This window comes from Pristiophorus japonicus, chromosome 1 (genome assembly GCF_044704955.1).
Source record: "Pristiophorus japonicus isolate sPriJap1 chromosome 1, sPriJap1.hap1, whole genome shotgun sequence".
Classification (NCBI taxonomy): domain Eukaryota; kingdom Metazoa; phylum Chordata; class Chondrichthyes; family Pristiophoridae; genus Pristiophorus; species Pristiophorus japonicus.
Window position 1 is genome coordinate 71374095 of NC_091977.1, and position 16929 is coordinate 71391023.

Below are 16929 nucleotides of genomic sequence, written 5' to 3' on the forward strand. Positions count from 1 at the left end.
CTCAACAACTTTCTGTGGTAGAGAATTCCACAGGTTCACCACTCTCTGGGTGAAGAAGTTTCTCCTCATCTCGGTCCTAAATGGCTTACCCCTTATCCTTAGACTGTGACCCCTGGTTCTGGACTTCCCCAACATTGGAAACATTCTTCCTGCATCTAACCTGTCTGAACCCATCAGAATTTTAAACGTTTCTATGAGGTCCCCTCTCATTCTTCTGAACTCCAGTGAATACAAGCCCAGTTGATCCAGTCTTTCTTGATAGGTCAGTCCCGCCATCCCGGGAATCAGTCTGGTGAACCTTCGCTGCGCTCCCTCAATAGCAAGAATGTCCTTCCTCAAGTTAGGAGACCAAAACTGTACATAATACCCCAGGTGTGGCCTCACCAAGGCCCTGTACAACTGTAGCAACACCTCCCTGCCCCTGTACTCAAATCCCCTTGCTATGAAGGCCAACATGCCATTTGCTTTCTTAACCGCCTGCTGTACCTGCATGCCAACCTTCAATGACTGATGTACCATGACACCCAGATTTTCGGCTTTGCTGATTTCTGGACGGTAATGGCGGCGGGGTGGTTAAGTTTGCACCCGGGAACAGTTTGCACCTCAGTCACCACAATTGGGCAGCTCTGCCCTGAGTGTGGGGCAGAGCGCTAAGGAAAGCATTGTATATCTCTCTTGGGGCTGAGCATGCGAAAATCCCCAGCTAAACAGCCGGCGGGGGAGTGCTCCGAGAGAGGCCTGGGGAGAAAAGAAAAACACCAAAAACATTCCCAATACATAGCCCATGCTACCACAACATAAATCGCAAAACAAAGAAAAAACAATCACACTTACCTGAGGTGGAAAAGTCTTGCCTCTCTGCAGCCGGTACAGGTCGAACCGCTCATTTTCACAGGCGGTCCCAGCAGGGTGCGCTGCGGGGCGTATGGGTCGGACGGGAGTCAAAAAGCGAGCTGGTGTTGCGACCAGGGCGTTGCACACCGGCCCGCCTCTCCCGGGCAGTATTACTCTGTGCCCCCACAAAACCGGCCCTGAAAACCCCGGCATGGCGCTGGAAGCTGACCTCCCGCCCAGAAGAGCTCACCACCGTCATTACCGCCTCTCCCGGACAAAAACAGAGGCAGACATCACCGTAAAATCCAGCCCAGGGTCTTTGTGCGCATAGAAATGAGAGATGTTCTGGATGGGAATCCAACATTTTTCTAACCAACATCAACAACAAACTCTTCAAGGTTAGAGGGCAGGCCAGATATAGGTAAAGTTCTTTTTACCAATGTCCCACCTACTGTTATGTTGTGAATTTTTCCCCCAATTCTTACCCCAGCCATCCCTTGTAGATGTTTGTAGAAAGATTACCAGTGTAATGCACATACTCACTAGAAATGGCATTGACGGGCACACCTATTGTATGTAAGTTCCTTACTGCCAATAGACAATATAAATCTTCCCATCAGTCTGGGCTGGAATGAACTTAGTGCCCAGAGATGTGAAAGACTTCTTTAACCCATTTAGCCTTTTAAATACTGGCCTTTTAACCCCTTAAATGTAATGCTAAATTTGCACAGGACTACAGTAAGCACAGCACAACTGTAATTACTCGTGCTTTCATTGTCTACATTCTCGATTATCCAAGAGAATCTTCATGAAAAATGGGAGGCCAATGAGATTCAGGGCTGCTCCACTGGGTTCTGTTGTTCTGCTCCTGCCAGTGACATCAGCTGGTAATGGACCAGTCGATCTTTCAATTGATCTTCCATCTCTGCCACTGAACCTGCTGCAATGCTGAGAGGGATGGCCAAAATACTCCACTGACACCAGCCACCGGCCCTTTAAACTATTAAGATGAGTGCTAAAAGCAGCATGCCCTTGCCTCGAGTGATCCTCTCAGAAGTCTCTGCAGCAGTAGAACTGTCAATTTTACAAGCAGTACAAGGCCTGTCTTTCTAAACAGTATCCTGTGCTAGTGAGTGGACTGGCACCAGCTGATGATGTGCACAACAAGGTCTCTACTTATCAGCACAGGAGATCATTTAAGTAGAAGTCTCTTTATTGATTTCAAAGTTGAAAGCTCCGCAGCATTGATCTCAGCAGAGGTCGCTAATCTGCTCTCGGGCCTGTGATGGGTTTGGTGGCTGGAGTCGCGAATGAGTGCATGGTGAGATCAGTTGGTTTTATTGACGTGTAGAGCAATGAAATGGATTACTACTGACGAAGATTGAGGGACGAGATAGTGTATTCAAAATTCAGAGCAGCAATCTGAAAAATAGTTTGGGGCAACTCTTGATTATTCATCAGTTTCCATTGTCTGTTTGGCAGCAAGCTCCACATCATCGTGACGAATGAGCACACTTCCAATGGAAGGGGAAAAATGGATTCAAAAATAGCATGTCAACAGCACAAATGTGTTTTGCAAGCAGGTGAAAAAAAATGGTGTTTGTGTTAAATTCCCTTTCTGCTAATGTTTGCGCGCACTTGTTTCATGCCATTTTAATACCTTTCGGGATGATTTCCACCCCCTTTTCCAACCCTTTTAGTGAGATCTGTACAAGTACTTCTATATATTTCAATTAATTTTTTAGTCCAAGACTCACGACTATAGTACCTTTTCCATATGTTCCAGTGAATTGCACTTTATTGGGTCTGAAATTAAGACTGGTAATCAACTTCACCCTATTTACATTAAATTATAGGTTAGCAACAAATCTACTGTTGACTAATTAGCATGCGAGTGACTAGTTCAGATTGTACAATGTAACTGATATTCTCCAAGGTTGCGAAACATGCCAAATTATTAAAAAGTAGAAACTATAGTAGACTTGTTAAAAATGTTGCCAACAAAAAAATGGCTACCTGCATTTACATGATGCTAACACATTACGGAAACTTGTGATTGAAGCAAACAGCAGATTGTGTTTGTTGCATATAATACCTGTCAAAGTTTCTGATCTGATCTATGCAACAGATACATTCTGAGATGTGTAACAAATCATGAGACAATACAAAATTCAACAACATGCAAACAAGAAAAAACATTGATTTATCAACTAACTATGTATTTGATTTTTTTCTGAAAAGTATCTCTAAAGATGTTCATGGTGTCCATTTCGTTCAGTTGCTTGTTAGAGAGATGCACCTAAATTTGGTTTCAATTTCAGTCAATAGGTGTGTTGGTATAGAATGCCCCACATTTCCACATGACAAGTTTTGGTCTTGACAAACTTGAAGTGAGAGGTTTAGTCGAGACTACCCTCTTCCCACAGGCAGCGCTAAGAAATTGCTCTTATACACTGACCAAGAAATTGCTTTTATGTACTCAAGAGTGGCATTGGTACAATCCTGGGGCAGAAGCTAGTTTCGGTCTCTGTGGAAACTTGTATGTCTTTTGATCAGTTGGTCAGTATGAACAGCATGCTTTTCATTTCATAACAATATAAACACGTAAGTAAATATGGGCCAAAAGGGATCAGAGTAGACTCTGCATTGTACAAATTACCTTGATGTCAAATGAAAACTTGTTAGCTTGCATAAAATTATTTTAATTCATGTCCATTTCATTCAAACTGTATGTGTAGCGGTAATATAATGTGACAATTTGGAACGTAGTATTGATGAAATGTAACGTGGAGCAGCTGTGAAACTAAATCGCACTCTGTGCACACCTTGCTTCTCTCTCATTCGTTAAGACGTTTGCAGATATGTAACTTGTTTCTGCATGCTATGCATCTCATATTAGCATCAATTATACTAGCTGAGCAGATTGTTACTTTTCAGTCTTAATGATTAATTTCATGCAATTAGTTATAAAAATGCAGGAAAACATTGATTCCATATGTCAATGAAAAGATATTTAAAAGAGGAACAATATTAAAGATAAAGGGCTTTGAATATAAGTTATTTAACCATTGGACCAAAGCTGGGTACATTGAAGGCATTGAATTCTGGATCTGTGATGCCTCCTGATCAGCATTCAGAATCACACAGGATGCTGATCTGTGCTATTTCCTGATGAACTGCTCGTAGGTGGACTTCATTGGTGAGTAATATCAGCCAAGTGATACTGACCTGTGTGTGGAGACCCTGAAAGGCCAGTCTACTTGGCAGATGGAATTGTCCCTTTTAAATTAGTGGACCATTGTTGTTTATGGTTAATCAGCTCAAAGCTGGTATGTCTTCCACATGGTCATGTTGACAGGTAGCTCGCCTGTCATTAATTATGACAAATTGTTCTCAGCATTTCTGCTTTTAAATCGTCAACTTATTGTAAGCTACAGGGACAGGAAGCTAAAGAGGGTGGAAAAATAAAACCCCTCATTAAAAATGCATTTTTATGCAGGAATGTTTTTGTGAAAATTACATAAATTAAATTGTTTCAGATGTTGCTCAATTGCATGACTTGCTGTATTTTATGCTATATTTTTTATTTACACACTTGTTAATCTGTTGCCTTACCACAGATTATTAGCTTTTCTGGAGTAATTGGACTCCAGTCCAATGCTGCCTATGCTTTAGGACATCTTCATCTGACCAACATGTCATCCAGTCAGAGTAGGACATCAGGTTAGTAATACTACTGCAAATTGTGAAAAGATGAAAAATGTTTTGACTACTGTATAAACTCAGCAATGTTGCAAATATTTAATTTGCCCATTTCGATATTGAAAATCTCAGCAACAACTTATATTTATATAGCGCCTTTAACGTAGTAAAACGTCCCAAGGCGCTTCACAGGAGCAATTGGCAAACAACATTTTACACCAAACCAAATAAGGAGATATTGGGACAGGTGACCAAAAGCTTGGTCAAAAGGATTGGGGCAGGTGACCAAAAATGGTCAAAAAGGTAGGTTTTAAAGAGCATCTTAAAGGAGGATAAATCCAAGGAAGAGGCCTAAAAATTGGCCAGAAAAAGCAGCAAACCTGAGGACTGGGAGAAATTTAGAATTCAGCAGAGGACGACAAAGGGTTTAATTAGGAAGGGGAAAATAGAGTATGAGAGGAAGCTTGCTGAGAACATAAAAACTGATTGCAGAAAAAGATTAGTGAAGACAAACGTAGGTCCCTTGCAGTCAGAATCAGGTGAATTTATAATGGGGAACAAAGAAATGGCAGACCAATTGAACAAATACTTTGAATCTGTCTTCACAAAGGAAGATACAAATAACCTTCCGGAAATACTAGGGGCCTAAGGATCTAGCGAGAAGAAGGAACTGAAGGAAATCCTTATTAGTCAGGAAATTGTGTTGGGGAAATTGATTGGATTGAAGGCCGATAAATCCCCATGGTCTGATAGTCTGTATCCCAGAGTACTTACAGAAGTGGCCCTGGAAATTGTGGATGCATTGGTGATCATTTTCCAACAGTCTATCGACTTTGGATCAGTTCCTATGCACTGGAGGGTAGCTAATGTAACGCCACTTTTTAAAAAAGGATGGAGAGAGAAAACAGGGAATTATAGACCGGTTAGCCTGACATTGATAGTGGGGGAAAATGTTGGAATCAATTATTAAAGATGAAATAGCAGCGCATTTGGAAAGCAGTGACAGGATCGGTCCAAGTCAGCATGGATTTATGAAGGGGAAATCATGCTTGACAAATCTTTTAGAATTTTTTGAGGATGTAAGTAGTAGAGTGGAAAAGGGAGAACCAGTGGATGTGGTGTATTTGGACTTTCAAAAGGTTTTTGACAAGATCCCACACAAGAGATTGGTGTACAAAATTAAAGCACATGGTATTGGGGGTAATGTATTGACGTGGATAGAGAACTGGTTGGCAGACAGGAAGCAGAGAGTCGGGATAAATGGGTCCTCTTCAGAATGGCTGGCAGTGACTAGTGGGGTGCCGCAGGACTCAGTGCTGGGACTCCAGCTATTTACAATATACATCAATGATTTAGATGAAGGAATTGAGTGTAATATCTCCAAGTTTGCAGATGACACTAAGCTGGCTGGCGGTGTGAGCTGTGAGGAGGATGCTAAGAGGCTGCAGGGTAACTTGGACAGGTTAGGTGAGTGGGCAAATGCATGGCAGATGCAGTATAATGTGGATAAATGTGAGGTTATCCACTGGTGGCAAAAACATGAAGTCAGAATATTATCTGAATGGCAGCAGATTAGGAAAAGGGGAGGTGCAACGAGACCTGGGTGTCATGGTACATCAGTCATTGTAAGTTGGCATGCAGGTACAGCAGGCTGTGAAGATGGCAAATGGCATGTTGGCCTTCATAGCTAGGGGATTTGAGTATAGGAGCAGGGAGGTCTTACTGCAGTTGTACAGGGCCTTAGTGAGGCCTCACTTGGAATATTGTGTTCAGTTTTGGTCTCCTAATCTGAGGAAGGATGTTCCTGCTATTGAGGGAGTGCAGCGAAGGTTCATCAGACTGATTCCCGGGATGGCAGGACTGACATATGAGGAGAGACTGGATCGACTGGGCCTGTATTCACTGGAATTTAGAAGAATGAGAGGGGATCTAATAGAAACATATAAAATTCTGACGGGACTGGACAGGTTAGATATAGGAAGAATGTTTCCGATATTGGGAAAGTCCAGAACCAGGGGTCACAGTCTAAGGATAAGGGGTAAGCCATTTAGGACCAAGATGAGGAGAAACTTCTTCACTCAGCAAATTCTCTACAGCGGAGAGTTGTTGATGCCAGTTCGTTAGATATATTCAAAAGGGAGTTAGATATGGCCCTTACGGCTAAAGGGATTAAGGGGTATGGAGAGAAAGCAGGAAAGGGGTACTGAGGGAATGATCAGCCATGATCTTATTGAATGGTGGTGCAGGCTCGAAGAGCCGAATGGTCTACTCCTGCACCTATTTTCTATGTTTCTATGATAGAGAGGTAGAGAGGTTTAGGGAGAGAATTCTAGATTATAGGGCCAAGGCAGCTGAAGGCAAGGCTGCCAATGATGCTCATGAGGCCAGAATTTTAGGAGCGCGGAGATCTCGGAGGGCTGTAGGGCTGGAGGACATTACAGAGATAGATAGGTGCAAGGACATAGAGGGATTTGAAAACAAGGATGAGAATTTTAAAATTTAACACCATCAGCTGGTAGACTAACTGTTTATTTAGAGAATTCTACAAATTCATAATACTTCTATGGGTATGCGTGGCTTCCTCAATATATGGAGAAAGTAACTTGTGTCTGGGAGTGCTTTTATATGATCATGTCCCCAGAGTGAGGTTTGAATCCATGACCTTTTGACTCAGAGATGAGAGATCTACCACTGAGCCAAGGCGTAGCACATATTTTATCTGAAAATAAGTGGCTTTGCTGATGAGAATGACTGTCGTCAGTTACTAATCTTTTCCATGGACAAAACTAATTAGAATTGAAGCAAATTACCCTAATTAACAGATATTGGCAAGGACTTTTGTTATATCTTGTTGTAGCTTACTCTGATGTTGTAACACATTGCTGTATTTTGCCGTCAAGTGGCTGTGCACTACAATTCCATTGTAAGTTGCTAATTTGGCCTGTGCTTTTAGAGGTGTTGAGCTGAGAACAGGCCCAACAAGGATGGAGTGAAAATGGACGGAGAATCATACTAATTACTCTAGTGCACCCCTTAGTGACTCGATACAAAGTGTAATTAGCAGAGGACTGAAATTAATAAAAGTGAAGATTGCATTTCTTTTTACTGGAAACTGAACATATGGTCACGCTATATGTTTAACGTATGTATTTAATGTGCTGCACTACAGAGTGATGAGATGTAGAGTTCTCTCTTGCAGCTCGCTAAATGTTGAATTACTGATCTCAGTCATATTGTCAAAGTGGGGGTGTGGCTGTTGCTTCATCTCCATGTGACTGATTCAATGATGTCTCCAGTAGAAATTTATAAACTAGATTGTGCTCCCTCTTCGCTACCTAATTGGGAAATGCTGCATGCAATGGTCGGGTGGGATGAGGGTGAGAAGATGGAAAGGCAGGAGGAAAGAAGATAATTTGATGAGGCGAGAGAAACTTGGAGACAAGATTTTACAGAAACATCCTGTAGATTTTTTTCCTTTTCTTTAACATTCATTTTACAAAAATAGAAATTTTAGTAGTTGAAAGGTATGGAGTGTGCATTAAAGAAGATACGTGTAGAAGGAATACTTGACTTTATGTCTCAAATCTGGGCAATGTTTAAAAAAAAAATCACACGACACCCATCCAGTATTGGCATTGCCTATTTTGAGCACCATGCGAATTGGCATTCACGATTGGAAGGAATTCTGATATGCATTACTTCTCTTGGAGCTGCTCACTGTCCACACCCATGACTGATGTCAAATCAGCAAGACCTTGCCGGAGACTTGACGTGGCATCCTTGTGGAAACAACAACAACTTGAATATTAAACATCTTCTACAAGGTGCGAAACTTTCCAAATAGTTTTAAAATATATATATATTTTTGGATTGAGGGCGTTGTATTGAAAATGGTCACTTCTCGTCATTCCCCTTCTTAGCTTCTCCTTCGACTGTGACCTGCAGTACAACATACACGCTGTGCATCTGTAGATGCCACATTTTTCAAGTGATTAAGCTACCAGGATGCTGAGACTACTTACCCCGTTGCCAGGAGACTGAGTCGTACATTTTGCTCGTGTTTGGAAAGCAGACTAGTGAAACTGAATATGACAGCAGGGTTTTGCTTGTCAGCTAACATCAACTTTCAAATCTGTTACCAATGTATTTTTTTAAACCATCTATCTGTCATCTAATTACAACTGAGTTTAAAAAAAAAAAATCAATTCTGTGTGAATTCTGTGTCCAGCAGTTTGCAAGCAGATTTGAGTAGCTTTGTTTTTTTTAATTGCTTTGTTGGCTGGTTAGCAAAGCACTGTAGATAGCTCACTTTGTTTGAGTGGTGTTTCACACTATTTGAAACCTGTAAATGACATGCTGACCAGTAACACAGGGAGTCATTGTTTGTGGAGTTAACATATCTGGCTTTTTACCTAATAAGATCAATTTTTTTGCAGTTCCTCCAGATTTTGGCTATTTGCCAGAAAAGTGTGTCATCAGATGTGCTACTGATTATATCATTGAAGCAGGAAAGAAAGGTAAGATTTGAAAATATTTTATTATATCAATTGTTTTCATAGATGGTTACAGCACGGAAAAAGGCCATTTGGCCCATCGAGCCTGTGGCAGGCTGCAGTGTGCATTAATGTTTTTCTTTTTAAAAATTTGCTAGTTAGCTTTTTCACTGGTCAATTACGGCCCAACTATTTTATTGGGCTGAAATTACTCCTTTATGTGCTAATTTCTTAAGTAATGTCAGCTTTGACTCTCTGGGTAGCATCCTCATCTCTGAGTCAGAAGGTTGTGGGTTCAAGTCCCACCCCAAGAACTTGAGCACATAAATCTAGGCTGACACTCTACTGCAGTGCTGAGGGAGAGCTGCACTGTTTGGGGATGCCGTCTGGATGAGACATTAAACCGAGGCCGTGTCTGGTCTGTTACGTGGACGTAAATGATCCCATGACACTATTTCGAAGAAGAGCAGGGGAGTTATTCCCAATGTCCTGGCCAATATTTATCCCTCAAGCAACATAAGAAAAAACGATTATCTAGTCATTATCACATTGCTGTTTATGGGAGTTTGCTGTGCGCAAGTTGGCTGCCGCGTTTCCCACATTACAACTGTGACTACATTCAAAAGTACTTCATTGGCTGTAAAACGCTTTGAGATGTCTGGTGGTCATGAAAGGCGCTGTATGGCTCAGAGACATGGACCATGTACAGCAGACACCACAATGTCTCCGCAAGATCCTACAAATCCCCTGTGAGGACAGGCGCACCAACATCAGTGTCCTCGTCCAGGCCAACATCTCCAGCATTGAAACACTGACCACGCTCTATTAGCTCCGCTGGGTAGGCCATATAGCTCGCATGCCAGACACGAGACTCCCAAAAGCAAGTGCTCTACTCCGAGCTCCTTCACGGAAAAGGAGCCAAAGGTGGGCAGCGGAAACGTTACAAGGACACCCTCAAAGCCTCCCTGATAAAGTGCGACATCCCCACTGACACCTGAGAGTCCCTGGCCTAAGACTGCCCTAACTGGAGGAAGTGCATCCGGGAGGGCGCTGAGCACCTCGAGTCGCATCGCAGAGAGCGTGCGGCAAACCAGTCCCACCCACCCCTTCCCTCAACGACTATCTGTCTCACCTGTGACAGAGTCTGTGGCTCTCGTATTGGATTGTACAGCCACCAAAGAACTCACTTCAGGAATGGAAGCAAGTCTTCCTCGATTCTGAGGGACTGCCTATGATGATGATAATAAATGGAAGTCTTTCTTTAATGATTATTACACCTTGTTTTGCTAAAATTCTTATTGAATTACACTGACTACATCACAAAATGCTGCACAGTTGTGACATTTTATTGCAAACAAAAATCTTGACCAACCTAAAATCCAGGTTTGTGCTGGTGAAAGGCTTAACCTCCATTATTGGTTCCATAATTTTACTACTGGCATGGAACTTTGTGTGTGTCTTTCTGAAGGTGATATTACTCTGCAGTTGAAGTCAGGCGCCTTAAAAGCGTGCAATTCTGAATTAAAGGCAGTGTGTAAGATTGAACTAATTTAATTAAATTAAAATGCGTGCCGCAAAGTAGAATTTTGATGTGAACAGATCTTGTTCAATTCTCATATCTCGAAGTCCTAATACAAAACAAAACTAGAACACTTAGCACAATGCAAAGCCGTAACTTTTTAGCACTACCAAGAAGAATTCTGTTTTATCCAATTAGGTTCGAATTGAAACAAAAGCAAAATACTGTGGATACTGGAATCTCAGCGGGTCAGGCAGCATCTGTGGAGAGAGTCAGAGTTAACGTTTCAGATCGATGACCCTTCGTCTGAACTGGCAAAAGCTTGAAATTAACAGACCTTAGACTGCCTTGTGTCGCAGTATTGATTTATTTTTTTTAAAGCTTATGATGGCACATGTAACAGTGCAACTGAAACCTAATATAATTGGCTTCAGCTAAAAGTACCCTCGGAACGTAAGCGTGGCATTCTCTCAAGAAGGTTCAACAGTTCAGACCTCATTATCTACTTAGTAATTCTTCTTTTTAAGCTTCTGGTCCCAGGGGTGCTGACAGTCTTAAGCATTTAAATCTGAACAAACCATTGGCAATATCAAAATAAATGCAAAAAAAACTGCAGGTGCTGAAAGTTGTAAATGCAGAAATTGCTCGAGACACTCAGCATATCAGGCAGTGTCTGTGGAGAGAACACAAGGTTGTGTGCTTAAGCTCCACTTTAAGATTTGAAAACAAAGGCAAGGCGCAGTATTGAGGGTGTGCTGCATTGTTGGAGGTGCTGGACCTCAGATGAACTGTTAAACTGAGGCCACGTTTGTCTGTTGTGGTGGTTCAGCTGGAAATTGAAGATCCCAGGCACTATTTGAACAAGAGCAGGGATTGTCCTGGCCAACATTCATCCCTTCAACAGCACTACTGAAAACAGGTTAATTGATCAGTTATCTCATTGTGAGTTGTAGAATATTGCTGTGTGCAAAATGGCTACCGCGTTTCATAGAATCATAGAATAGCACAGCACAGAAGGAGGCCGTTCGGCCCATCGAGCCTGCGCCGACTCTTTCGAAGAGCAATCCAGTTAGTACCAATCCCCCGCTCTTTACCCAGATCCCTGCAATTTTTTCTCCAAGTATTTTATCCAGTTCCCTTTTGAAAGCTATTATTGAATCTGCCTCCACTACTTTATCAGGCAGTGCATTCCGGATCCTAACCACTCGCTGCGTAAAAATGTTTTTTCTCATGTCACCTTTGGTTCTTTTGCCAATCACCTTAAATTTATGTTCTCTGGTTCTCGACCCTTCCACCAATGGGAACAGTTTATCTCTATCTGCTCTGTCCAGATTCATCATGCTTTTGAACAACTTTATCAAATCTCCTCTTAACCTTCTCTGCTCTAAGGGGAACAACCCAGCTTCTCCAGTCTATCCACGTAACTAAAGTCCCTCATTCCTGGAATCATTCTTGTAAATCTTTTCTGCACTCTTTCTAAGGCCTTCACATCCTTTCTAAAGTGCACTGCGCAGAATTGGACACAATACTCCAGTTGAGGCCAACCAGTGTTTTATAAAAGTTCATCATAACTCCCTAGCTATAGAACTCTATGCCTCTATTTATGGCCAGGATACCATCTGCTTTTTTTAACCGCTTTCTCAATCTACGCTGCCACCTTCCGCGATTTGTGCACATATACCCCCAGGTCTCTCTGTTCATGCACTCACTTTAGGATTGTGCCTCTCCTAGTTCTTCCTATCAAAATGCATCACTTCACGTTAAATTTCACTTGCCACGTGTCCGCCCATTTCACCAACCAGTCTGTCTTCTTGAAGTCTATCACTATCCTCCTCACTGCTCACTATACTTCCATGTTTTGTGACATCTGCACATTTTGAAATTGCGCCCTGCACACCCAAGTCCAAGTCACTAATATATATCAGGAAAAGCAGTGGTTCGAGTACTGACCACTGACTAACGCTACTGTATACCTTCCTCCAGTCCTAAAAACAACCGCTCACCACTACTCTCTCTTTCCTGTCATTTAGACAATTTTGTATCCATGCTGCCACTATCCTTTTTATTCCATGGGCATCATCTTTGCTGGCAAACCTATTATATGGCACGTTATCAAACACTTTTGGAAGTCCATGTACACTACGTCAACCGCATTGCCCTCATCAACTCTCTCTGTTACCTCATCAAAAAACAATTTAAGTTAAACACGATTTGCCTTTAATCCACACATGTCCAAGTGCTTTTTAATTTTGTCCCTGATTATCGTTTCTAAAACCTTCCCCACTACTGAAGATAAACTGACTGACTTGTATTTGCTGGGTTTATCCTTGCATTCTTTTTTGAACATAAGAACATAAGAAATAGGAGCAGGAGTAAGCCATTTGGTCCCTCGAGCCTGCTCTGCCAATCAATAAGATCATGGTTGATCTGATCATGGGCTCAGCGCCACTTCCCTGCCCACTCCACATAATCCTTTACTCCCTTATCGCTCAAAGATCTGTCTATCTTCACCTTAAATCTATTCAATGACCCAGCCTCTACAACTCTCTTGGACAGAGAATCCCACAGATTTCCATCCCTCAGAGAAGAAATTCCTCCTCATCTCAGTTTTAAATGGGCGACCCCTTATTCTGAAACTATGCCCCCTAGTTCCCCTATGAGTGGAAACATCTTCTCTGCATCTACCTTGTCGAGCCCCCTCATTATCTTATATGTTTCAATAAGATCACCTCTCATTCTTCTAAACTCCAATGAGTATAGGCTCAATCTACTCAACCTTTCTTCATAAGTCAACCCTGCTAATGTGGTACCTTTTGCTTAAGAAGGGAGAAAGAGATAGGCCGAGTAATTACAGGCCTGTCAGCCTAACCTCAGTGGTGGGAATAGTATTGGAAAAAATCCTGAAGGTCAGGATAAATCTACATTTAGAAAGGCAAGGATTAATCGGGGCAGTCAGCACAGATTTGTGAAGGGAAGATCGTGTTTCACTAACCAGATTGAATTTTTTGAGGAGGTAACCAGGAGGCTCGATGAGGGTAGTGTGTACGATGTAGTGTATGTGGAGTTTAGCAAAGCTTTTGGTCCCACATGACAGACTGGTCACAAAGGTTAAAGCCCATGGGATCCAAGGCAAAGTGGCAAATTGGATCCAAAATTGGCTTAGAGGTAGGAAACAAAGGATAATGGTTGATGGATGTTTTTGTGATTGGAAGGATGTTTCCAGTGGGGTTCTGCAGGGCTCAGTACTGGGTCCTCTCAGTATTGTGGTATACGTCAATGATCTAGATTTGAATATAGGGAGTATGATTAAGAAGTTTGCAGATGACACTAAAATTGGCTGTGAGGTTGATAATGAAGAGGAAAGTCATGGGCTGCAGGAGGATATCAATCTACTGGTCAGGTGGGCAGAGCAGTGGCAAATGGAATTTAATTCGGTGAGGTAATGCACTTTGGGAGGGCTAATAAGGAAAGGGTATACACATTAAACGGTAGGCCACTTAGAAGTGTAGATGAACAAAGGGACCTTGGAGTGCTTGTCCACAGATCCCTGAAAGTAGCAGGCCAGGTGGTTAAGAAGGCATACGGAATGCTTGCCTTTATTGGCCGAGGCATAGAATACAAGAGCAGGGAGGTTATGCTTAAATTGTATAATACACTGGTTAGGCCACAGCTGGAATACTGCATGCAGTTCTGGTCGCCATATTATAGGAAGGATGTGATTACACTGGAGAGGGTGCAGAGGAGATTTACGAAGATGCTGCCTGGAATGTTGAATCTTAGCTATGATGCCGGATTGAATATGCTGGGTTTGTTCTCCTTGGAACAAAGGAGGCTGAGGGGAGACCTCATTGAAGTGTATAAAATTTCGAGGTGCCTGGATATAGTGGATAGCAAGGGCCTATTTCCCTTGGTGGAGGGGTCAATTACGAGGTTTAAGGTGGTTGGTGGAAGGCTAAGAGGGGATTTGAGGGGAAGTTTCTTCACGCAGAGGGTTGTGGTGGTCTGGAACTCACTGCCTGGAAAGGTGGTAGAGGCAGAAATCCTCACCACATTTAAAAGGTGCTTGGATGGGCACTTGAAGTTCCGTAACCTACAGGGTTACGGACCTAGAGCTGGTAATTGGGATTAGGCTGGATAATCTCTTATTGGCTGGCGCAGATACAATGGTAAGTACTGCAGGGAATCTAATACGGCCAGAGTGGTCTCCTGGACTAGTTTCGATCGCCAGGATGGGTCGGAGAGTAATTTTCCAAGATTTTTTTTTCCCCAATTGGCCTGGTTTTTGATCTTTTTTGGCCTCTCCCAGGAGATCGCATGGCTCCAGTTGGGGTGGAGTGTAAAATGTTGCGGTGCAGGGGGTGTCGCAGTTGTGTGAGGCGGACTGGTTGGGCAGGATGCTCTTTCCCTTTCCGCCATTGTTCATTGTTCATAGGTTTATATGTAATCTTCAGGGCTGCTGACCAAGGGCCGTGTGGTTCTTTGTCGGCCGGCGCGGGCACGGTGGGACGAAATGGTCTGCTTCTGTGCTGCAAATTTCTATGTTTCTATGTTTTCATCTCGGGAATCAACATAGTGAACCTTCTCTGAATTGCCTCCAATGCAACTGTATCCCTCATTAAGGAACAAAAGTGTAACATTTGCAATTCTCTAGTCCTCTGGCAACACTCCTCTATGTAAGGAGGATTGGAAGATTATGGCCAGTACCTCTGCAATTTCCCTCAGCATCCTACTTTAAGTACAGCCAGCCTTTCGAGTATTTTCTCTATCAATTTTTATTCCATCAGGTACCTCCACTACCACCTCTTTCACTGGATAGGGAACTGGTTGGCAGACAGGAAGCAGAGAGTAGGGATAAATGGGTCCTTTTCAGAATGGCAGGCAGTGACTCGTGGAATGCCGCAGGGCTCAGTGCTGGGACCCCAGCTCTTTACAATATACATTAACGATTTAGATGAAGTAATTGAGTATAATATCTCCAAGTTTGCAGATGACACCAAACTGGGTGGCGGTGTGAGCTGTGAGGAGGATACTAAGAGGCTGCAGGGTGACTTGGACAGGTTAGGTGAGTGGGCAGATGAATGGCAGATGCAGTATAATGTGGATAACATAGAAACATAGAAAATAGGTGCAGGAGTAGGCCATTCGGCCCTTCTAGCCTGCACCGCCATTCAATGAGTTCATGGCTGAACATTCAACTTCAGTACCCCATTCCTGCTTTCTCGCCATACCCCTTGATCCCCCTAGTAGTAAGGACCTCATCTAACTCCTTTTTGAATATATAAATGTGAGGTTATCCATTTTGGGGGCAAAAATATGAAGGCAGAATATTATCTGAATGGTGGTAGATTAGGAAAAGGGGTGGTGCAACGAAACCTGGGTGTCATGGTTCATCAGTCACTGAAAGTTGGCATGCAGGCGGTGAAGAAGGCAAATGGTATGTTAGCCTTCATATCTAGGGGATTTGAGTATAGAAGCAGGGAGGTCTTACTGCAGTTGTACCGGGCCTTAGTGAGGCCTCACCTGGAATATTGTGTTCAGTTTTGGTCTCCTAATCTGAGGAAGGACGTTCTTGTTATTGAGGGAGTGCTGCGAAGGTTCACCAGACTGATTCGCGGGATGGCTGGACTGTCATATGAGGAGAGACTGGATCAACTGGGCCTTTATTCACTGGAGTTTAGAAGGATGAGAGGGGATCTCATAGAAAGGTATAAGATTCTGACGGGACTGGACAGGTTAGATACGGGAAAAATGTTCCCAATGTTGAGGAAGTCCAGAACCAGGGGACATAGTCTTAGGATAATGGGTACGCCATTTAGGACTGAGATGAGGAAAAACTTCTTCACTCAGAGTTGTTGGAATTCCCTGTCGCAGAGAGTTGGTGATGCCAGTTCATTGGATATATTTAAGAGGGAGTAGGATATGGCCCTTACGGCTAAGGGGATCAAGGGGTATGGAGAGAAAGCAGGAAAGGGGTACTGAAAGAATGATCAGCCATGATCTTATTGAATGGCGGTGCAGGCTTGAAGGGCCGAATGGCCTACTCCTGCACCTATTTTCTATGTTTCTATGTCTTTGACAGCATCTTCTTCCCTGGTGAAGACAGATGCAAAGTACTCATTTAGTATCTCAACCATGCCCTCAACCTCCATGCATAGCTCTCCTTTTTGGTCTCTAATCAGCCCCACAGCCCCACCCTCCTCTTACTGTCCATTTACTATTTATATGTCTATAGAAAACTCTCTGAATTCTCTTTTATGTTCGCTGCCAATCTATTCTCATACTCTCTCTTTGCCCCTCTTATTTTCTTTTTCACATCCCCTCAGAACTTTCTATATTCAGCCTGATTTCACTTGTATGCTCAACCTGACATCTGTCATATGC

General features: G+C 42.8%; 1 protein-coding gene across 3 annotated transcripts in view; it reads left to right on the plus strand.

Moving 5' to 3' along the window:
• Positions 1-16929, plus strand: part of focad (focadhesin) — a 343322-nt gene that overhangs the window by 264823 nt on the left and 61570 nt on the right. For all 3 annotated transcript variants that reach the window (XM_070881054.1, XM_070881035.1, XM_070881044.1), the window contains 2 exons: positions 4455-4557; positions 8973-9053. In XM_070881054.1, the coding sequence (XP_070737155.1) occupies positions 4455-4557; positions 8973-9053 (184 nt within the window). The remainder of the gene's footprint in view (positions 1-4454; positions 4558-8972; positions 9054-16929) is intronic.